Genomic DNA, 24185 nt, shown 5'->3' on the forward strand with positions numbered 1-24185 from the left:
ATGCATTTATAAGGGAAATATCTCTTTGAAGAAGTTCTTACCTGGAAAGCAAAAATATTCTGGATTGTTTCAAGCCAAGGTCACCCTGGGTCATTGGGCTGTCTGACCTCAGGTAGTTATTGTTAGTGGGCATTGGCAGCTCTCTACAGATAGCAAATTAGATATCAGTTCAAGATATGATAGTCTTTCTTCTAATCTTAGGCCCTCATCAACATCATCATTATCATTAATACATTTTTAAGCAACAGATATGTGTTAGAGTCCTTAGCAATTCTAACAGGTAGGGATTATTTCACCTTTGAACAGAGGGTAAAACTAAGAGTTAAGCTAAAAGCCTTTGCATACCATGCCTGAGACGATACAGTCAATGAGTGAGGAAAGATACAGAATATCCTAGGATGTGGCCTGTACTATTTGATGTAGAACTTCTCACATGAGGGTTGCCTGCTCAGGAACTTTTATATTGGTCTGTTTTCTATTGCTATAGCAAAAACCTGAGATTGGACACTTTATAAAGAAAAAAGGTGTATTTAAGCTAACAGTTCTGGGAATTCAAGAGCATGGTACTGTCATCAGTACGGCTCTGTAGAGGACTTCATGAGAGATACCGCCACAGAGGCAGTGGTTTGTGTGAGAAGGGGAGACTACATGATGATAAAGAAAGCCAGAGAGGCTGGGAAGGTGCCAGGTTTGCTCTTTTATAACAATCCTGTCATGTGAACTAACCAGGGTTTTGTGGAAACTACCACAATCCTTCGGAAGGCGGCATCACCAGTAACCCAGTTACCTTGCACTAAGCTCCATTTCTTAAAAGGTGTCACTACCTCTCAGCATCATCACATTAATGACCAGGCTTCTGTCGTAGGTACACAAACCATAGCCCAACTGTAGCAGTCTGGGTGAGTGCACTGCAGTGGGTGAGCACAGCCCTTGTGTTTAGCACAACCAGTTATGAAGCTAAGATCTGCCACTGACCATTCTCTTGTTTACTTCTGTCTCAGCCTGAAATCTTCTAGCCTGTAGAATGAGACATAATAATGCTTACTTCTTAGAGAAGTATGTAAAAGTTGCTTCAGTTTTCATTTAGCATGGGACCAGCATGTAACGTGTGAACACAATCACACATTAAAGCAGTCTGATGGATTGATGTTTGGAAAGGTCATGGTAATAGACGAGATTAGACTGAATATAAAGTTCTACAAGGGACAGCACTGTAATTAAGAGACTGGATTGAATGCCGATACCCAAGGATTCTAGGAAATAAACAGTAATGTCAATTATGTTTCCATATGAAGAAGGTTCATCAGTGTCATCGAGATTCTGAGCTGCATGACAGCAAGGAATGAGTGTGTCCTTGGCATCAGTTTCCACTCAGCACTTAGCACAAGTAGGGGCACAGTAGGTGGTCAGTAAATAAATGCTTATCAAATAAATGAACAGGTAAAAAAATGAGAACCAAGACCTGCCTGTCATGTAAAGGTGCAAGATACCAATGATGAATGTAACTGTACTGTATACCTAGAATGTACCCATAAACTCACTGAGGAAAAAAAAATTACTGTAGGATTCCTTGCTGAACCGTCACACCATTTTGTGATAGTTAATGCCCAGGAGTTGGGTTGTGTTTGGATCTGGTTTGTTTTTCTGTGTATGTTTAGATATGTGTGAGGCTTTATTCTCTTTATGCTATCCCTAAATTAGTTGATAGATTCTTTAAGGACATTGAGCTTCTCTACGGGGCCTATACTTGTTTTATTGTTAAATGTACTCATTGAACCCAGTTGCACAGCAAGCATGAGTTAGAACATTGAATTAGACATGGTATCTGATAGCAAATGAGATTAGGCTCTTTGAACTCACAAAAGCTTCTGGGTGCATCCCACATTCGGTGTAAAAAGCATTCCTTATATTCATGTTGCAGAGGTGGGCAGATCTTGAGGCAGTGTAAGGGTTTTCAGTTATTCCTTTGTGGCTCTTTTGAGGAGAAGAGTTGAGTACATGTTCGTGGCAGGCTGGCCTGGATGGATGCTCTGAGTAAAACATAGTAGTGTGACTTTGGAGCAGGAAAAGCACAGCAGGGTCTGAAGATATCTGAGGTACCCTGGCCAGCCCCAGCCAATGTTCCTCAAATTTCTAGATTAGACAGATGTAAAAGAAGAAACTCTCCATGTCTGTGTCTTGGTGTCAGTGATGAATTTTTGCTCTTCTGTTCTCCCTGAATGCCCAACACCGTGCTGTTGAAGAGGCAGAAGCCGCCATAGTTTTAAGCAAATTGAGGGGCAGCACTTAAAACTCCAGGCGGTCAAGAGTCAGAAAGCCAGGCTCAAATTAGAGCACTTTCATTGACCTTTTTTTTTTTTGGCCTCCTGCATTTTATTCTTTATTCTTTAATTACTCTTCCAAAGCACTTGTATTGCACTATTGGAAAAAGATATTTATAAGGGTTTTTTTTAAAGCTATTTATAAGTTTTAGAAGTGTGGACTCAAATCACCCAATTATCTTGGAAGCCTGTTTAATGTACCTTGATTTGGGGTGTTGATGGAGAAAAGGGAGCCCTGAGGGCGAGGCCAATCAGTTCGGGAAAATTTGGCTCAGCAGGTCCTGGAAGCAAGGGTTTCGATTGATCCAGCATGAATAATTCGATGACTTTATGTATATGTTGAATGTGGAAGGAGAATTGATAACTTAGGGAAAATCTTCTTTCTTCTTTTCCTGCTATATACTGTTTTAAAAGGACCATGCCATCATTTTAATCACACCGCCTGCCATTTTAGTGGCCCTGGAGTGGGCAGCCTGAATAGAGTGCATCTAAGTTTATGCAGTTAGAGCCTGAGAACCAGTTACCTTCAGAGGCAGAGTGAGCTCTTTGGCCAAGGCACATTCTTGGCTCTTCTAACAGAAATCCAAAAAGGACTCACATTACCCCTGTTGGAAGGCCCATTGCTGGGACAACAATAGGGTTAGTTTTCACTCTTGTACGGAGAGATACTGTGAGTGACACAAATTTAACTACATGCTGACTCCTCATTTAAGTCATAAACATTTTAATTTCTTATTTTTGATCCTCTTCCTTGCAAGCAGGGCAATGGCTTCACCAGCCACTCAAGGAAGCACAGGACTTGGACTCACATGATGTATGTTAGTGATGGCGTCAACCTTGCTAGGCTGTGGGACCCATTGTTTAATCAAATACTAATCTTGCTGTGGCTTTGAAAGTATTTTGTAGATGTGGTTAACATGTACAGTCAGTGGACTTTAAATAGATTACCCTGAAGGATGACAGTGAAGGCTTTAAAAGCAAAAACTCAGGCTTCCCAGAGAAAATATTCCACTTCAAGGCTGTAGCTTCACTTTCTGCAGAGTTCCAGCCTGATGGGTGAGCGAGCCCCTTGCCTTTAGCTTTACCAGCCCCCACTGTCATGCGAGCCAACTTCTTTAAATAAATAGAGAAAGATATGTTTTGAATACATAATGTGATCTTCTTGTATAACAGGATACATAATCTGTCTGTCTTTCTCTCTCCTGTTGGCCCTGTTTTTCTGGGAAATCCTGATAGAGAATGGACCACCCCCACCTACTTTCTCAGACAGAGGACTCAGCTTCTGTGTCTCACACACCGTTCACACTACAGAATCACACATTACAGATTTATTAAACAAGTTGAAGGTGTGAAGTTGTCTTGAGCTCCTTATTCAAATGCCAGTACTATCCTGAACACCTGGGGAGCAAAGGAGCATGCTGAAATGGGAGGCATGAATGTATCAAGAACGAAAATCCTCCTGACTCTCCCAAGGAGGTAAAAATGGTTACAAGAAACTCCATTGATAGGTGGCATGCATATCATTTAGAACTGCCCATGGCCTGTAAATATGAGTGAAGGAAGTATGCCAAATTACAGAGATGCCTTTTCAAAGTGACAGGTGTGGGTGCTTGGCCTTGGTGGTAGCAGAGGAGTACTTAGCCTCTTAGCCTGGGCATGTGCTTCTGAATGTGTAAGTGAGAGATTCAGTGATAGAGGAACCGGAGGGGTGCTGGGAAAAGAAATAACAAAGCTGAGTGTCAAGTAGAGGTAGATGTGTGTTTCTGATTTCTGAGGCCTCTGTTGTCTGTGGGCTGTGTTTGCTCTCCCTTCTCCAAGGGGGGTTAATGATTAGCCCTGCCTTCTTTTAAAAGCTTGGGCCTAGCTCCCTCCATGGAGTGGAGAAGGATTTCCATGCTGCTGAAGTGCTTGCATCTCCTGAGCAAGCAAGCCAGAGAGAAACTGCAAAACAGGGGGTCCTTGATAATGGCATTCTCACAATTGGGCTTGTGTTTACTGAGCAGATCTTGCTGTTAGACTTGAAACCTGAGATCAATTCAAGGTTTTTTCACTAAGCAGCCTTTGGTTAGGGGCTGGTTCAGTGCCTGCTAGGTATAGCATTTATATCTGTTACACTGGGGGCTCTAGGTAAAACCTGAGCGTTCTTAGAAATGAAGACCCAAGACCTTTTGTGCCCCTTTCTTTCTGAATAATTAGGTCACTTTGTAATAATTGAGTAGTTTTTCAGCCTATTTGATCAGTAAGTGTCTAGAATAGGGCTCCTGTGGGTCTTTGGCTTGTTTTCCTGTATCAAAGAGAGAATACATTAGAATGATCAGATGTTATTGCTATTGCTGTACAGTTCGCGTATTGATTTTTTTGGGGGGGTACATGGGATCGAACTCAGAACCTTATACTTGCAAGGCAAGTGGCAGCGCCTCTAAGCTAAATCCCTGGCCCTGCATGATGATGTTTTGATCATCCACAGACCACATATGTGACAGGGTTCCCATAAGATTATACCACTTAGTGGCACCCTCTAGGATACCTGTATAAGGATGAAACCACCTGATGCATTCTCAGAATGTGCCTTTTCACTAACCAGTGCAAAACTGAATCCTCAGCTAGACAAAATTATAAACCTGCCTTGGAGCACTTCTTAATTTCTGCTGTCTTTCTAGTTTCATGTTTCCTCGCGAGCCATCTGAAAGTTATATATGTAGCCCTGTGCACAAACCCCTGAGTCATGTCCACCTGTGGCCTTGTGTCAGGATCTATGTTAAGTCACCATTTCAGAGTCTTGATATAATGCTTTATAGTGTGATTTCAGCCTGCAAGTATGTGGGAAATACCAGAGTCAAAGACCTGGGAAATAATAAACAAAATAAGTGTACAGGGGATGTAACTCAGTGGCACCATGCCTACCTTGAATGCACAAGGTCCTGAGTTCAATCCTCAGGTACGCCTCTCCCCAAAAGTGTACAAGGCAAAAAATAAAATAAATGACCCACACTGATGGCAACTAGCTGAATATTCACAAAGGAGGCAAGTATATTTTTATAGCAAAATTAAATAGGAACTAATGGCTTTTAGGCTCCGTATTCTCTAAACTTGCTAATATTCACAGTAAAAAGAAAAAGAAATTGTAGATATCCTCTGTCCTTTTACTCCAGATCTCTTAGGGGAATGAAGGACTGAGACCATCTTTATAGCTCTTTGCAAGATTGTTTTCAACATCCTAGAAAAAAGAATATTTGTTCTATTAAAATAAAAAATTTGCTGGGCACAGAAATTCAGTATCTTAGTAAACCCTAGTTTATCTCACAATCTAGAAATTCTTGTATCTGCTATGATTCCTTTCTACGTGGGCTTTTCTACTTGTTTTTAATGAATAGAACATACACATTGTAAAAAGTGTGAACTTGAGTGTAAAGTTCATATATATTTATTTATTTATTTATTTATTTTTAACAAATGTACATCAAGGTAACCACTGCTCAGTATCTTAGAAGCCTCTCACCTACACCCCCAGCTCTCAGGGATCACTGTCATTCCAACTTCTGTCAGCGCGGGGGCGGGGTAGTTAGTGTTGCCTATGTTTGAACTTCATATAAATGAGATCAAATAGTGCTGTTTTGTATTTGGCTGTTTTTCTGCACTACTGTGTCTATGAAGTTAATCTATATTGCTAGATGTAGTAGTTTATTTTTAACACTTACATAATGTCCTGTAGTTTGACTATAGCATGTTTGTATCCATCCTACTGTTGATGGCTATTTGGATTGTTTTCATTTTGGTTTGTATTTTTGTTTTTGGTACTGGGAATCAAACTTGGGTTTTTGTGCTTGCAAGGCAGGCGGCAGCACCACTGAGCTGAATCCCCGGCCCTGGATTGTTTTCATTTTGGAGCTATTATAAAGTTACTATGGTTTTGATTGCCGTGCCTTTGAATGAGCCTATGTCCTTATTTTTCTTGCATGGAAGTGGAATTTCTGTGTCTTAGGGTATGAGATGTTTAGCTCTAGTAGATACTCACCAAACATTTTCCAAAATGATAGTAATAATTCATACTCTCTTCAGTAGCAATTCAGTGTTGTGGTCACTGCTCTTCCTCAGCAGCAGTTTGTATTTTTAAACTGCTTAAATATATTTAGCTATCCTATTCGGTATATAAATGTGTCCCATTATAGTATTTTTTTGGTACCTGGGATCGAACTCTGGTCCTTGTACTTGTGAGGCAGGCAGTGGCACCACTGAGCTAAATCCCCAGCCCCCATTATAGTTTTAATTTGCATTTCCTTCTTGGTTAATGATGCTAAGCACCTTTTTTTTTTTTCAGTATAGTCAAGTTTGTGCTTAGTGTTTCTTATTGATTTATAGGAGTTATTCTGGGTCAGCCCTTTGTCAGGTGTATATATTTCATATATCTTCTCCCACTTTATGACTTGCCTTTTAACTTTCTTAATGGTGATTTTTAATGAGAGGTTTTTAATTTTAATAAAGTCAAATTTATTTTTTATTTTATGTCCTATTTAAGAAATCTTTGCCTACCATAAAGTCTCAAAGATAACTCTCCTTTGTTTTCTTCTAGAAGTTTTATTGTTTTACCCATTTGGAATAGATTTTTATATGGTATTGGAGGCCTAGTGCCATATGTTGAAAGAATTATCCTTTGTCACTCTACTCTGTAGGCACCTTTATCATAAAGAAGATGACAGTAAATCTGTTTCTTGACTTTCCATTCTGTTTCTATTCTAAAATTTCATGTAACCAGTTTTAATTATTATGGCTTTATACTATCAGTACTTAGTCCTCTAGCTTTGATCTTCAAAATTCTCTTGGCTATTCTTGGCCTTTTTCGTTGCTTCTATAGGTTTTTAGAACCAACTTGCCAATTTCTATACAAATGTACACCCAAACTGCCTAGGATTTGGGTAGATATTTTAAACTTCTAGAAAATTCTGGGAGAGGTAACATCATTCTCTGTCATTGGTACCTGATTTTTTCTCTTGTGCCTTTGGAGGGTAAAAAGCCATGCCCCTCTGCCTAGTTTGTGGCTGAATGAAGTCTAGGGATCCAGAATAAGACACAGTTTCTTACTGTTGTCTGATTTCCAAATGAGAGATGTGCTGTGTCTTCTCTCTACACCGCTGCATCTTTTCTATGCCCTTTCTGCCTTGCTTTGTGCCCCAGAGGGTGACTGGTTTGCACTACTGCAATGGGTTCCCTTGCTCCTGGTTCAGTCAGTGGGAAGGAATATGGACGGGGATTTTAAGGAGAGACGAGAATGTGGTCAGGGTATTTATTTCCTAGCTTCCTCCCTGCAGGGTCATTGTGTGCTGGCTGTGCCCTGGAGCAGAGACTGTTACAGCACCCACCCAGCAGCTGTTCTCTGCCAGGTCTCCCCCTTTGGGCCCCTGCCAGTCTGGCTTGCCCCCTCACTAGTGTAAGGGTACCACAACTTGTTATTTACCACCACCTTTTCATGCCTTTGTTAAACTCTTTCCGAACTCTTTCCATTTGGAGCAGATCATCTGTTTCCTGTCAGGACCCTGATTACTACAGAAGTAGAAGAAAAATAATTTTCTGGGCAGCTTTTAAAAGAACTTTGAGAATGAGTACCAGTTGTGCAAAGGGTCACCTTGCTGGTTCTAGTCACAAAATGTGCCTTTGGCTAGACCTGCCTGAATATAGCGGAGAGGCTCCATCTTTCTCCTTCTGGTGTTATTTGGAATCATCAAGGAACTCTTTGTAATTTAAAAATATCAAATTAGTCGTCTCAGAGTGTACTTTTGAACAACAATAAGCTCTTTAGCCATGAGTTGTTTTTCACTTTTCAACTTACTAAGTTGATAATGTTTGTGCTTGAATGCTGCAGTGTTTGTGCTTGAATCTGAGAGACATCCACAGAACTCCCTGAGGATGTTAGAAGGTGAGGTGAGAGTGTCAGACTGGAACAGACTTTAAACTAGTAATAAAATTGCTGCTATTTGAAAAATTAGAGTTGGCACACATTTGGGGACAGCAGCCTCAAGCTAATGTGAATGAGAGCGAATTATACTAATTCTTTAGTGAGTCTCACATTGAAGTTGTCACTCCTTTTTTGACAGTAGGTTATTTAGTTGTCTGCTTTAGGAATTAATTTTTGGAATGACATCTGTAGTGCTGGTGAGGATTGCTGAATTTCTTGCAGTAAAATAGAAATCATGTCCAGAATGTCATTTAATGATAACATTAACCCAGATCTGATCATCCTGGCAAATATGATAGACACTACAAGAACTGTTTGAATAGCAAATAAAACAAGATGTCACATGGAACTTTACTTTCTTAAGAAGTAAGTAATGGTAGAATTCTGCCGTGCTGAGTTTACTTTTTAATAGGATAAAGCTATTTATGTGTTAATTTCTGTGTGCATTCCAGGTGAATTGTGTCTTTGGTTTTCACTATCTCTTGGGGCAGCTTCCGATTTGCCCTTACCAGTTGCTCCCTTGCATTGCTGTCCAGCTTCCACCTATGTGTCATTAAAACCCACCCTTCCTCTGTCCTCTAGCAATATGCCCTAGGAGATCGCTGCTTCTTTTATGCCAAGAGTGGCAAAATGGTGGCCTTAAATATGTTTATCCCATGTATTATTTTTTAAAGTTTTAAATTGGGAAATAACAAGTTAAAAAAAATCTCAACTTCTTCTTTTTTTTTTAATGGGCTGATCTGAGAACAGTGGGCCCTTTACTGCAGCATGGTGATGATTGGCTTCGAGCGCAGCAGGTACTCAGCAGGCAGCCATGGTGTCCCTTGGCCAGCCATGTCTGGTTATGTCACCCACTTGTGGGACATGTGTTGATGTGTGTTTAGCACATCAGGACTCATTCTACATAGCAAATGAGTAAGGGAAATAACTGTTTTCAATGTTTACTGTTGATATAAGAAACTTAAGCTCCAAGAAGCCAAGAGACCTTCTCTATTTGTCTTGGTGTATCCCCAGTATTTCATAAATTTATTGAATTGAAAGATTAAGAAGATGAATGTGGCTGTGGTATGCAGGGTGCTTAAAGAAAGATGCTGAATGTTGGGAGAGGGTTATAGCCTTAAGCAGGACTGAGAACAGACTCAGACAGGGGCAGAGGGAATTGAGTAAGGGGGACCTTGAGAGACAATATGAATACAAGTCCATTGGATTGAGAGACTGACGGATGGGAAAGAAAGAAATGAAAGATGAGTTTGGAGCCCTAACAAGTAGGGGTGCCATCAATACAGTTAGGAAGTTGGTATGTCTTTGGACCTAAAGAACCTGAGGATTATTTCTATTGATTCGATAGGAGCTGTACTCAGAATTTTCCCTTTACATTTTTAATCCCAGAGCTAAGACCATCAAGAATACAGTCTCTGTGAACCTGGAACTGACAGCAGAAGAATGGAAGAAGAAATATGAAAAAGAGAAAGAGAAAAACAAGACTTTGAAGAATGTTATCCAGCATCTGGAGATGGAGCTGAACAGGTGGAGGAGCGGTAAGGACAATGAGCAGTGCTGTCTTCGTCTTTGTGGTGCTTTCCTGTGACTGCTGGCATCCTTGGAGACGCTTGAGATCATGGTTGAGCTCGGTCCAGTGTCCCCCAGACTGTGTGGACGGCAGATGTTTTCTTTTTCTTGGCGTGATGGCGCATCCCCACCCCGTTACTTGGCTGGCACATGTTGGGGTAGGCAAGTGGCTATTTGCAAGGTTGCCCTAATCCATTTCGAGTGAGTTGCTCTTTATCTATTACTGCCCTTCACTGTCTTGTTGCCCTATTTGAGGTTTGGAGGGCAGTGCTTGAGACTTTGTGGCTTTGATTGCTTTTACCTACAGGAGAATGTCATTCTCTCTGATGGGTTTTATTATTGATTGGGGTTAAAAGTCACCTCTGGCAAATACTTGGTCTTTTTTAAAAAACCTAATTCATAGTCATGCTCTGCTTCTTCAGAGACAGAAATAGAGGGCTCCTAAAGAAGCCATGTGCTAAAATGGAGTCTTTCAGGCTGGTTTCGTGACTACTCCCCCCCGCCCAACATTCTCTTTGGTTTATTCTACTGGAAGAAAATATCTCAGAGCTGACGTGCAGTGGGTGGGTGGGTTGTGGGTGAGACGCTTGAGGGGTTTCCAGATTCAAGTGTAGACAGATTATTTTAGTGATTTTAGCATTGTGATGGAGGTTAGAAGATAGAAGCCTTTTCTTCCCAACCTGAAATAAGGCAGGGTGGCATGTGTATGCAGGGGGATGGTGGATAGCTGGAAATTGTCCCTCACATCTTCTATGTGAATAATGTACATCTATAGTGCTGCTGCAGACCTCAGCCCTGGTCAGCATAGAAGCTCAGGGGGCTGCAGGTAACTCCACCTGTTTATAGCTGCAGAGTGAGCAGCATACCTTGTAATTATATATTTGCCTCTGCCTTTTGCTAGTAAGGGTGGGTGTCAATGAGCTACTATTTAATTGAAGAACAATTACGTGGCAAATGAGAATTCAGAGAGGATCAGAAAATGACCTAGTAGCCTAAATAACAGGATTCTTGTCTTTTCAGAAGAATTTCTAGCCACACATGTGTTTCAAAAGCTGCAAGAATAATTGAATAATTCAGCACCTGGGGTTGGTGGATGATTCCTGGCAATTTGGCAGGAGTAGGAGGGTGAGAGGGTGGAAGGCAAGATGGGGGTGGCTGTGTGAAGTTTTATTCTATTTCTGGAATAGTCTTGGGTCAGTTCTCTGTTGGGTGACTTGGATATTCAGTAAGGCCTTTTGGTACAGGGTTGGGGGACAGGCCTTAAATGCATTATTCCCTGGGTAATTAGCCCTGTTACTTCCCATCCTTTCCCATGTCCTGCCAACAACCCAGTTTTCCTTCTTGCATCAGTGTAGCCCTTTGGGGTCGGCCCCCTGCCTCATTTGTCTGGTGCACTGTGTGCCAAGATCTTTTGGGGCATCTATCGTGTTCTTGGCCTTTTTGTTTGGCATTGTTTTAACTAATTGTCCCGCTTCACCTATCTTGAAAATCTACTCAAAAATTTACTGTTTTCTATACCATTGGGTGAGATTCTGTGTAGGCCCTTAAGTTACATAAATAGGGAGAAGCAAGGCATGGTTTCTGCCACATAGTAGAGCTGTAATAAACGTATGTTAAATAAATATGTACTTAATGTGGGTGCTGGAGATTAAAGGGTAAGCAGTTGGAGATGACCTCTGCTCTGAGCAGGGAGATAACTCCAGTCACCATTGGCAAGTGTGTGGCGATAGTAAGTGTTGCATACCAAGAAAGGGAAGCATATGGTGCCAAGAGTGACTACAGCTGGGGCCTTGACCTCCAGCAAGAAGCCCGTGAAGACTTATGGATGAGCAACACAGACAACCGAGCTGAGAGTAACAGCTCTTAGCTGAGTGATTAGGAGATGTGGGATGAGGGTGGGATGCACTTGAGAGAATCCCATTAATTTACCGGCTCTGAGGGTGAAAGAACAGTATGAGTGTCTGGGCCTGAGGGGGGCTTGAAGTAGATATGGGTGATCCTGGAAAGGCTATCCACAGTCCTCACCCAGGATTTTGGTCATTATCTTGGAAGCAGTGAGGAGCCATTCCGCGGTAGTGAGCTGAAGAATGTACAGGATTTGTATTTCTGAAAATCCATTGGTTGTGCCGGGGAATGGACCGGATTGAGCAGAGAAGGAAGTAAGGTGGTTGCCCAACAGTGAGACAATGGCAGTTGAATTGAGAGACATGGCAGTAGAAGCAGGGGAGGTGAATGGGCCTAACAGATATTTGGCAAGAGAAATGAGCAGGATGTGGTGAAGAATTGGTCACGGGGAGAGGGAGGTGTCAAGGACAGCTCCATGGTTTCATCTTGATCAAGCTGGAGGAAGGGCAGACCCATCCCCTGAGACCTGAAACATGGGAGAAGAGCGAGACTGGTCATGAGGAAGACAAGAAAAAGAAGGCAAGGAGTGGTGTCTGGGTAAATGTGAGAAAAGGGAGTTGGGTCCGAGGTCTTGTTGCCTGAGCTGGAGAGAGGCATTTGAGCGTTGTCAATCTTGAATAATGACTGATGATGTAGGCAGGGGAGAGGCCCCATGTGGACCATGTGGAGGGTGTATTGGGAAGAAGAGAGTAGGGAGAGAGTTTTGAGGGAGCCCCATCACTACCATTACTACTGAGTAAAACGGGACTAGCGTAGGGGAGGGATTCTGCAGAACTCTCCTTCCTTCAAAGTTAACACTTGTATTTTAAAGGTGATTTTTCTCGGGACAAAGTTCTTAAATGTAGAGAACCTCTGGTGATACAAATGTCAGATTGGAAGGAGGGTGATAAAAGGCAGTAAAGATACATGGAGTGGCCCTTGACCATCTCTGAGTGCAGAGTTATCTCAAGGGTTAGCTGCATAGCACTTGATGGGCACTGAGTATCACACGTACGATAAACCAAGCCTGGGTTTCTATTATGTTCCCAGGCTGGGTGTTTAATCCTTTAAGGTGCCAAGAGGTTAGACACCTCCCTCTAGGGGATCTGTCTCTGGTGGAGGTGGGCTCTGTTCTGAGGGGGCCTCACTCCAGAGTTCCTTCTCTTTTGTTGTAGGTATTGTCTGTATATGGAGCTTAGCACTAGTGATGTGTGTGGGCCAGTGAGAGGAGTATGAAAAGTTCTGCTCCAAAGAACGAGGGGATGGAAGCCCTTCAAAGATGTCCCATGTGTCAGTCCTGATGCCTCACAGCTGAAGTCCTGAGGGGCTGGTTAGTGCTATAAACTAGACAGCAGGATACTGGGGGAGGGAACAGCGAAGAGACCATGCCCTCTACTCAAATGAGAGTAGCAGGATATTGCCAGCTTTCTCTTGAAATTTGACTCACACACATTAGCCTGTCGGCTGTGGCTACTTAATTTACTTCAGCATTTCCTGAGTATTGATGTTGCCATGTTGGGACCTGAATGAGTGATGGAGAAGCCTTGTTAATTGTGTACACTCTCCCAGGGAAAGAGATTTCTTTCCTTATATGGTGGGTTTATAATTTAAAAGTGTCACTGCTATCCTCCAGCTGTGAGAGAGCAAGGAAGGGGTGCAACAGAGAAGTTGTGTGTGTGTGTCCATGTGAGTACATATGCATGCTTGCGTTTTTTCCTACTTGCTGTCATAGAGAATGAGGTAGGGGAGAAACAAGTCAGTTGCAATGAGGAAGGGAGCCATGTCTTGACCCATGGCTGGATTGGGCCATGGGAGGGGCCTGCCTGGTCCAATGTTATTTAAAAGTTGTAAAACACTATCCTGTGTATTATATGCCTACATACCTCCCCCCGATCCCTGTCTGTACCAATCCCTTGTAGCTTGATGGATGCTGTGGATTGAATGTTGAAATTCATATGTTGAAATCCTGCAACTCAAGGTGATGGCGTTAGAGTTGGGGCCTTTGGGAGATGATTAGTTTCTGAGGATCACTTCCCTTACATGAGTCCCAAGGAACCTTGCTTTTCTCTGCTCTCTGCTATGTGAGGACAGAATGAGAAGACACCATCAGTACAACCAGAAGAGGCTGCTCCCCAGAACCTGACTGCTAGCACTGTGATTTGGGACTTTTGGCCTCTCAAAATGGAGCCAATAAATATCTGATGCTTACAAGCCTGCTCAGTTTATGGTACCTAATTATAACAGCCCCATTGTGAGGCCAGTGGGCTTCGTCTGCATTCACTATAGTCAGTCTTTTCCATGGGGCACAGTTGAGCTTTGATTCTTATAGCAGGGCTGCATATTCTGCACCAACCCTTATTTCATTTCTGACATTGCTCTTAAGACAGGATAGCTCTGGGCATGTGCATGGTGGCTCAAGGAGAACCACACCTTGTTTTAATAAAGGAGGCAGGAAGAGAGCCACTGGCCTGGTTCAACCCCCCAGTGTGCCAGTTATAGTCTTTGTGTTGCGATAGAAATTGACCTTGTCCAGGTTTTAAAGAAAGAGAATTCAAAGTGATTCACAGAGTCAAAAAACAAAACCAAACCAAAACAAGAACACAATAACAAAACACAAACAGCTGAGGAACCAGGCTTGGACAGCCAGAAACTGGAGCTGATACAGGCAACAGAAAATTGACAGGTCTCAGAGGGTCATACCTGGAATGTGTCCTCTTGAGATTTTTTTTTCCTATCCTTACATCCTAACGTTGGAGAGCAGAGGCCCAGCATAGAAGCAGGAATACTGTGGTTGGTGGTTTGTCGGCTAGGGAAGGACAGGGGACATTGAGAAACTGTCAGATTAAGACTACATGCAACTGAAGGGGTAATTTCACGAAAAGAGGTTGAGGTGCTACTATGAGAATGAGTGTTGGGTGGCTGAAAAGTAACAAATGCCCCCCACACTCTAGCAGTGACATCTTGTGGGCCAGAGTGAAGGACCATCTTTCATCAAATCAGGAGGATCCACGGGCACTTGAGTATCACCATAGTGTTCACCAGCTTGCGTAAGAAACAGTCCATAAATGGAGTGGGGCCGTTGCCAGAAAATTTAAGCTGTGTTGCTTTGTTGGTCATCTGTGTGGAGAGGACTCGAACAATCCTATACAGATAGCTGGACTCAGCATGAATCACACCCCCTGCCTGTCCTCCATCCAGAAAGCTCTTGACAGGAGGAGGTGGAGGAAGGGCTGGAGGACAGGGCTGTGACCTGCAGAGGTGGCTGGGTCCAGTGTTCCCATGACTACCAAGTCACTCTCAGTGTGTGCTAATCTCTGACACTTGGAATTTCTCACCTTTGAAAGAAATCCTTTTTTATAGGGGTTTCAGTCAGAAAAAGGAGTATCTGCAGTTCCAGTTGTCAGGAGACCCAGTGACCTGATAATCTGTTATATCTGCTGTCTCTTGTCTTGAATAATTAGATTTAAGATTAAATAATGTAGATTTGCCCCATCTGTGGAAGTCATGCCAATAAATGCTTTCGTCACAGTTCGAGAAGGTAGGAAGAATTGGTCATCTCTAGAGCAGATTTGTTTTCCAAGTTCAAAACCTGTCAGACGGGCAGCCACCGTCCAGTAACTGGAAAACCTAATCCTCATGGTCTCTGTGAAACTTTGGGATTTTTGTGGAGTATTTGCTGTTTTAGCATTAAATCTATAGACTGTGCTGCCTCCCTCTTGGATTCATGGTTGTTGTGTATTTGCAAAAATTGGTATCTCATTCAGGGTATCTAATTTGCTGGGCCCTCATTCTTTCTTTTTTCTTTTTTTCTTTTTGAGACAGGGTCTCACTATGTAGTTCATACTGCCCTGGGACTCACTGTGTAGCTCAGGCTGGTCTCGAACTCACAGCGATCCTCCTACCTTAGCCTCCTGGGTGCTGGGATTACAGGTGTGCACCACCATGCCCGGCAGCCCTCATTCTTTTGAGAGCACAAACAGTAAGGAAATACTGACTGTGTGGAGAACCTTGTAGATTGTTAAAGAGGTCATGAAAGTAAAGAGGGTGTAGAGTCCCAGGTGACCAGTTTATTACAAAGTTACTCTAGGTGGGATTAGAGAATGTCTTAAGCTGCTTACAGTATTTTTAGTAGCTAGGGTGAAGGATGCTATTTGCATGCAAAATAATCTCATAAAGAAATGCTTTTTTTGAACCTCACATTTATGTAATGACATCTTGTGGCCAGCTGCTCTTATCCATCTGGCAACTTAAAGATTTCCTTTTAGTTTCTTTGATATAGAAATTACTTACCGTTAGGTTTGCCACTGGGCCTATTTAATTGGTATTAAAACAAAACACCTCGTTTGATTAAAACAAAACACCTCATTTGCCAGAGCTATGGTGGTTTCTGGCGGAAGCTGTGAGTGACCGGCAAATCTCTGCCCTGGAGTTGTTGAGAGAATGCAATTACCTTTCTGTGTTCTCCTGAGGCTTAGGGAACTCAACTTATGAAAAGGAAAACTAGCTTGTTGCTATTTCATGTGTGAAATTTTAATGAATTCCTGGCAGTCTAATGGTTTTCTTTAAAAAAAAAACTATTTTAGGATTTTAAAGTAATAGACCTAATGAGAATTTTTGATTAGTCTGTCATTCTTGTCTATTGGAATTGATGGATTTCTATTTTTTGTGGAAATGTTGTTTGTGCTCTCTGGGGGTTTCCATTTTATAATTAGAATGCTCTGCAAGCCTGATAGGTATGCTCCAAGTGAACGCTCCTGTGTAAACACAAATCTTTTTAGTCCTTAAAAGGTAATTACATCTGACAATAGTAAATGCCAGGATGTTTATTTAAAGAAGGGGAAGGTTTCTGGTGTGTGTGTGTGTGTGTGTGTGTGTGTGTGCGCCTTTCAGTCTAGAAAAGAAGATGCTTTACAATATTATAACCTCTTTCCCTTAGCGGGATGAGCCTCCAGGGCTAGACTGAAAGAAATCTGTCTTTCATGCAGAGAGAACAAAAATAGGTGCTAATCTTCATTTGGTGGCCCCTTTCTGCTTCTCCCACCGCAGATGTCAGTGCTCTATTCCTCCAGGGTTTGTTTGCAGCTGTCTTCCTTGTTAAAATCAGTTATTCTAAAATCACCTTGCAGGGGCTCCTCCGGAGACTCCGTCCACTGCAGTGCAGGGAATATTCTCGATTAATGTGGTGAGATTGCCATGGAGACAGATTGCCTGGTGTCAGGTCTTGCCTGTTGTTGGGAATTTACAGTCCCCACACATCTTTGTGAGCTGGACAGTGTAGTTACCAGGGGACGCTTCTGGAAGTCATTTTCTCGGTCCTTTCAAGGGCAGTGGTGTGCAGGAGAACAGTCTTTGGTTCCTCTCCGGCCAGGAGCTGTGCTGCTTTGTTTTGGCATGTTGCTGCTTTGTTCTGCTCTGTCTGAATGGCTGCTGCAAAAAATAACCTCAACTGCCTGACCTTTAGAATATAGACTGGCAGGGCTCGGTGTTTAGGTGTAGCTATTGATGGTTTGCTTGAGAGAATTGTCCAAGAGCAACCACAGACTCTGCTTATGAGTTTCAAATATCGTTTTAATAGTAATAAAAACAAACCTAAAAGGGACTTACATGCCTATATCATATTTTATTTTTGGAACTTTGGTCCAGCCACAAAGGTATTACAAAGACACTAGAAATATTAATTCCAGAATAGTAAAAATTTATCTGCCAAGTCTAAAATGTTGCATATTTGTCAGGGAGAAGAGGAGGTAAGAGATGGGTGTTAAACAATAATGCCTTTTATGCTTTTTATGTATATTGCTTTCATTTATTTTTAGAACAGCCCTGTGATGAAGGCATTATTATTTCCTCTTCTTTACAAAAGGCAATCCAAGAGGTTAGACAAGACATGAATTTGTGATTAATCAAACCTGTGAGAAGAGGCAGTTTGGCTTTAGTGTCCTGTCACAGCTGTGGACATATTTCTGAGAGTCCACTGATCACTTTCAGGGTGCCCTGTAGCAGCACCAGAAGTGCACTGGGCCTCTAATCCAGAACATCTTCACTCTTTGGTGACAGGGTAACTCCTTAGCACAAGCCGAGGGCAGCTTTCAGGGGAGTCAGGCATGTGGCTTGTGTTTAGAGCAGGTATTTGCTACGCCAGAAGTGCAGCCTTGGCCACTTCCTGACCAGATAAATCAACAAGCACACTGGAAAACATCTTAGTTTATCCCAGTATTGTGATATCACTGCCACTCCAGCCATTGGGAACCAAAGAGACTGGGAGAAATGTCTTTCTCCTTGGAGTGAATTCGCCTGTGAAAAATATGATCATAGTCTGGTTGGCTTCCAGTTCTATACAGTTAAGAATCCACCTTCATCATATTTGAACTTGAAGGCCAATTTGTAGTGCACTGGGTTACCCTGTCCCTAATTTCAGAAGCTGTGCCTGAAAAAATTAGACATTAAGTAAAAAACTAAGTGGAGAAAGAACATTTGCCAAAATGTTAGTGTTGAATTTTTCTGGTGAAGGAACAGAATTAAAAGGGAAGGACTTTAAAGTTGTGAATAATTTGTGTGATTAAAAATTATCTCATATATCTATCTCTCTCTTACTGCTTTTATAGCCCATGAATTTCATAGGCTGTAGAGAATATGGATCCTTTAATTGGATGAAATCCAGGCCACACACTAAGGCTGTTAATGGATATTTTAAGGCAGGAATTGGAATTAAATGAATGAAATATTGCCTTGGTACCGGTTCAGTTCAAAGGCTACTCTGATATTCTGTTATTTGTTTCAGGTCAGCAATTCTAGAAAAAGGCTTAGGTACAGTACAGTCCAGTCAAAAAGGGAAAGTGGAGTGGGTCCAGTTTGTATTCAGCAAAGCAATAGTTGATGTGAGATTTTGCTTCCAGTTGCTGCTTAAGACAGAACTTATACAAAAGTGAAACTATCTGTGTCTGTTGTTCTTGATGTGGAGGCCTTAGTGCTCTGTGATTATCAAGTGCAGCCGTGGAAACGTAAGCCACAAACCTGGGGCACCACATGTTGTTGTGTTCACATTGAAATTAAGTGTGCAATATTCAAGTGAGTCCCTCGGAGCACGATGTATACTGCTAATGAAGGTACAGATTAGAATCTCAGTTCTATTTTTCTTTTTCTTTTTTTTTTTTTAATTTCTTTTTGGCTCAGGGCAGTTTTCCTGGGGAATTTTCACAAAATGAGTTTTATGGGCTGTGAACCTGGGTGAGGCTTGGAACATGACCAACATTCACTGGCTGTAGTGAAATGAGTGTGAAGTTATGGTAAACATTTTAATGGAAAAATGTGTTTGAATTGGGTTTGCTTTTCAAGAAGACAGTTGAGAGACTCAGTTGGGCCAAGTGGTTTTCAATAGAATCCAGTTCACGGAGTGTCTTTGCAAGGTGATTTTCTTGTTGGGGATAGCCCTTAGCTAACTTGAGAATTGCAGCTTTTTCTCAATTTGCATTGTTAAATTTAGCAGTGTTTTTTGAAGATCCTAACAAACTGTACTCTGCAGACTGAAAGTGGAATGTAGGATCTCTGCATGATATTCTAGATTGGCTGCTTTTTCTTTTCCTAGGACTACCTGACATCACAAGAAATTGTTTTCTCTGAACTGTCCAGCAGAGCCAATTAATTCTGACTACCTCAGGGAGAAAGTGGTGGTGGAAAGTGCATTTGCACAGCACTGGTAGGAGTCCTTGTGTCCAGGCTGCCCTGACTTCCTCATGCAGATTCCGAGATATTCCCCGTTTTGAGGATTCTGGCCCTAAGGTGTTCTGTTTAAACAATGGTGATGTATCCCTTGATTTGGCTGTTTCTGTTAATGAGACAGAAACATAATTAATTGGTAATTAGCATGCCTCAGAGATGTTTCCCTTTGAATCAGTCACCAGAAAGAATATAATTCTAGTAAAGCCCCAGCATATTTCTCAACAAAAGCAAAATAAATGCCCCAAATTTGAGGCATTGCTACAAGTTGGATTACTTACAAGCTTGTGTAGTCAGTGGAACCAGTTGACTTAAGTTATGCATCGAAAGGAAAGGGGAAATCTTCTTTAGTCTAGTTGTGGTCAATTAACTATGACTTTTCTCATCAAAGAGAAGGAACACAGACTTTCGCTGTATGTAACAGCTCTTCAGTGTGTCCTCTGTGTATTTTTTAGCAGCAGTGACTATTTTTAGAACTCTTCCTGGAGGGTTGCATGCTCAATTTCTTTAATCTTCAGCTCATCTTGGCTGTTTTGCAGGAGAAGCTGTGCCTGAAGATGAACAGATCAGTGCTAAGGACCAGAAGAATCTGGAGCCCTGTGATAATACACCCATCATAGACAACATTGCTCCTGTTGTCGCTGGCATTTCTACAGAGGAGAAGGAGAAGTATGATGAAGAGATTTCCAGTCTCTACAGGCAACTGGATGATAAGGTACAGAGGTTTATAGTCCTCTCTCTGGTATAAACCCAGATAGCATCAAGCCCCATGGAACTGTTTGAGGACTGCAGACTAGTCTTGGTCCGTATCTTCCTAATACCTATCTTTGCTCCGAATTGTGCAAACTCAGGGTGCTTGATTTCATGTGGAATAGAAACCTTCATGGAAATTGGACTGGAAGGAGGTTGGTTAAAACAGACAGGTCCTATTTAGAGTTTTTATTTCTAGAAATTGGACTGAGCTGATTATTGCAAGGGAGAGGAGTTGTGTGAGTGTACCTGCCGTTTGTTTATGTCTCTCTTCTGTCTGGGCCCATCCCACTATTGGAAAAATCAACAGTGCCTGATCTTGGGCAAGGGTGATGATTCCCAAAAATCAAAAGTGAGTTTAGTCATGTAGCTATGTGCTGAGAAGTAATGGCAGTGTAGACTGATGGCCTTACTTCATCAGGGCAGTTCTTTTCAGTGGCAGATTATTGGATGAAGTGATGGGAACATGCTAATTAAAGCTGTTTAGTTTTGTGACAGGCTTTTGGAACTCAAGCAATCATGTAAATTCATAAGTTGGAAGAGGAAATACAAAATAGATGTTGAAGAACATGTACCAATAAAGGTCGAGTGAGGAACCCCAGAGGCATAGGAAATTAAGTTGATGTTTTATGGTTTTACGTGATCTTGGCATATTGCCCTTGGAATATTCTAAATCCTTTCAGTTCATTTAATCAAGGTTGCTCATATTTTTAGTCTAATTTTTTTTCTGCTGTTGTTCAGCTCAGAGTGCTTGGGGACACCTCTACCTTGGATGAAACAGGTTGGTTATGTTAACGTTGCCATTAATCTTACAAGCTTCTCTCTTTTTAAAGCTCAGAGTCTATTGTCACCTTTACAAGCTGAATGTGACTGGCTGCCTTAAAGAAGCTAGCTCTTGCTTGCTTATGGGAATTTGCATATTAACTACAACATTAAACCAGGATCACCCTACCTTTCTGAAAGCACATTTAATAAAATATTCAGACTCCAGGGAACTGGGTCACTTGCCCTTCATGTTCTGGGCATACTGTTACCTTTAATTTCTACCCATTTATTTTATGCAAAACCTCAAACTGAGAGAAAAAAGAGATCAATTGTAAGTTAAGTTTATTCACTTCTTAATTTCTCCAAAGAATTTCTGTTGTTTAAACAGCAAAGCAAAACCATATACATTTTTATTCTCATTTAAGAATTGATGGGCTCGTTTTTTAAATCTTCAGAGAATATTAGAATTAGCATAATTTACCATGGTTTCACGAAGAGCTTTCATGACTTAGAAAAATTTCAGAGTCTCATTCTGAAATGTAACAATGAACCAGTCTTAGAGACAGCAAATTGCCTTGTCTAAGATATTCATTTGGTGACTTCTACAGTCTCTGTCCTGATGGCCATGTTTTTTGTTATTTCATTTTCCTGTGGCATAAGCTTTGAGATCCTGGTAAGGTGTGCAATTCTGAATTAGCATTTGTGGTCCATCACAGTGCAATGCTGAGAGAGTGAGAGGAAACTAAACCCCAGGGCCTTGGCCTTATGAGGGCATCCAACCTGGTGATCTGCTTCAGTGACTAACTATGGGCTGCCTGATTATGTCTGTCTAGCTTCATTCTTACGTGTCTTCTCAAAGGTTCTAGAAGATACCTTCTTCCTTCTGGAAATATAGTGGTTTGATACTTTGAAAATACCTAAGTTGGGATATAATGTCTTCATAGACCACTGAATGGTAGAACTGAGAGTATCAAGGAATAGGTAAGACATTAGCCTACTACACTGGATACATGATTTATCCAATTTCACACTGCCTCTAGTGCAGAGTTGAAATGAGGTTACAGGTCTTCTGAATTCCAGTCTAGCACTCATCCCATTTTGACCTAAATCCTTTACATGAGGAACTAGTCAACCCCAGTGCATCTTTCCAGAGTACAGTGGGAGAAAGACTACATGTTTTCTTCCTGGCTGCCCCTCTTTCCCGCTTTATCGCCTCTCCAAGGGTCTAAGGACAGCCGCTTTCCAAAGTCAGTGCCGTAAGATGGAGAAACATACACTGTGGAACCAGGCCAACTACTCAGCAGTGCCAAGACCTGGGCCTGTCTGTGCCTTGCCCTGGTTGACTGTGCTCTCCTCTTTGTAGCATGGGACTTGTATCTATCACTTCAGAAGGTTGCAGTGGGAAATAAAATCCTCTTGTATAGAACAAATGTTCTGTAACTATTAGACTTCTCTTTTCGTCTTCTCTTTTCTGGGTCTGTTTGCTTGAGGGAGAAGCCACACTGAAGAGTTACTAAACTGGTGGTGGTGTTGAGTAGGGCTGAAAGCAGAGGAATAACACCAATTGGTGTTGGTGCCATCTCTTCTGTTTCTAGTTACTTCTCTGATACTACCTCACTATTGAAAATCCAAGAAAAGTTAAGTTGAAGTATAATTAGATTACTTCTTACACTGATTACCATTGCAACAAAACATTTTAATAATTAAAGTTGACCAGTGACCTGTTGACAGCTGGGGTTATGCATACTATTTCATGTACAAGGAAATTCAGCTCCTAATTTATTTTTTGAAAAGTGTTTTGAAATCTGTTACCCATGAACTAGATCTTGATTAGTCGGCGGCAGAATGAGCATGCTTAAACGTGTCCTAAGACATCCACTCACCCATGGAGATACAGAACAGGTGGCGTGCCTTGTTCTGAACATTTTGAGAAATTAAAAAAAAAAAGGGAAACCACAAACCATACTAATTCCCTAGGAAGATGCTTTCATAAAGGATAAATGCAGTTTGGGAAATGTCTTCAGCACATTGTATCCTTATCTTTGTTCTTCATCTTTTCAAGGTTGGGCCAGGGGCCTTTGTTTTTTTTTTGTTGTACCTTCAGAATCCCAGCTTGTCACCTGTCAAGGAGGAAGCCCGAGTCTTCAGGCTTTGAAATGAGTACTGTAGAAGAACAAAGAGTTCACACCACTGTTTCTTTTCTCTCGATATTTCTAACTCTTGGAGTGTTGTTCATTTGTCCCAGTGGGGAAAGATGGTGGCTCCCTGATGTTAAACTCCTTGGGTCTTTTATGTTAAGTTGTTTAATATTTATGTGTTGAGAAGCACAAACACAAAATTGTTTCTGGTAACTGACATGCAAAATCTCTAAAGTAGAAGAGAAATATGTCTTACAAAATAGTCTGTTGGTTGGAGAAGTACCTTTTTTTTCCCTCTTGGTTTCATTCTGGTGTAATTTCCCTGATTCTCTTGCCAGGAATCTGATTTAGGGAGGAATGGCATCAGTCTTTTGTAGAAATATTGGTATAAAAAAAATCATTGGAAATAAGATTTTTTTGAGCAGAGGAGGCAAAGAATGGTCTATACAAAAGAGAAGGAGACGCAGAGCCTATACTACCGATTTTATAATATTCTTGCTCTTTGGAAAGCATTAGTTTGTGACACTGAGTTAACCTGATTCAAACATATGTATAGGTGCCACCAAACAGGCTGGGGACCACCCATGGAAAACTGACGTAGTTACATAGGCCGGCTTCACTTACCTGACCTGTGGGAAGGGCAGAAAGCATAATACGGGGGCTTTTTATGGGCTGCTGATGAGAGCACCTCAGCAGGACCTGACACAAAGAAGAACTGAATAATACAGAACTGGATTTGACTCTGCTTGGGGTATAGATCCAAAAAGTGTCATCAAACAGAATTTTTCTCCTATTTCTAACAAGGCAAATGGAAGCCAGGCTATCATTTTTTCATAGGTTGTGCTTAAAATTTCATTTGAAATGGTAAAAGTGTTGCAGCAAAGACTGAGTATTTCATGCAGTTAGCCATCATCGCCTGCGCTGGGGAGGATGGTATCGAGGGAGAGGCCAAGATATTGGTGCCCGCAGGGAGTGGTGGGCAAGGACTTGTCTTAACTTTTGTGGCAGCAACACCTAGTGGCAGAAAGGAAAGGAGAGCACACTGCACCTCCCAAGTCAGCAACAGCCTGGGAAGTAAGCATTAACACTGTGCTC

The 24185-nt window shown here is 41.7% G+C and overlaps 1 protein-coding gene across 1 annotated transcript in view; it reads left to right on the forward strand.

Annotated features, from left to right (window-relative positions):
- Nucleotides 1-24185, forward strand: part of Kif5c (kinesin family member 5C) — a 148275-nt gene that overhangs the window by 77019 nt on the left and 47071 nt on the right. The window contains exons 11-12 of the mRNA XM_010620975.1: nucleotides 9661-9809; nucleotides 19977-20152. Of these exons, the coding sequence (XP_010619277.1) occupies nucleotides 9661-9809; nucleotides 19977-20152 (325 nt within the window). The remainder of the gene's footprint in view (nucleotides 1-9660; nucleotides 9810-19976; nucleotides 20153-24185) is intronic.

Source organism: Fukomys damarensis, unplaced genomic scaffold (genome assembly GCF_012274545.1).
Source record: "Fukomys damarensis isolate Sample0158 unplaced genomic scaffold, DMR_v1.0_HiC HiC_scaffold_29, whole genome shotgun sequence".
Taxonomy (NCBI): Eukaryota; Metazoa; Chordata; class Mammalia; order Rodentia; family Bathyergidae; genus Fukomys; species Fukomys damarensis.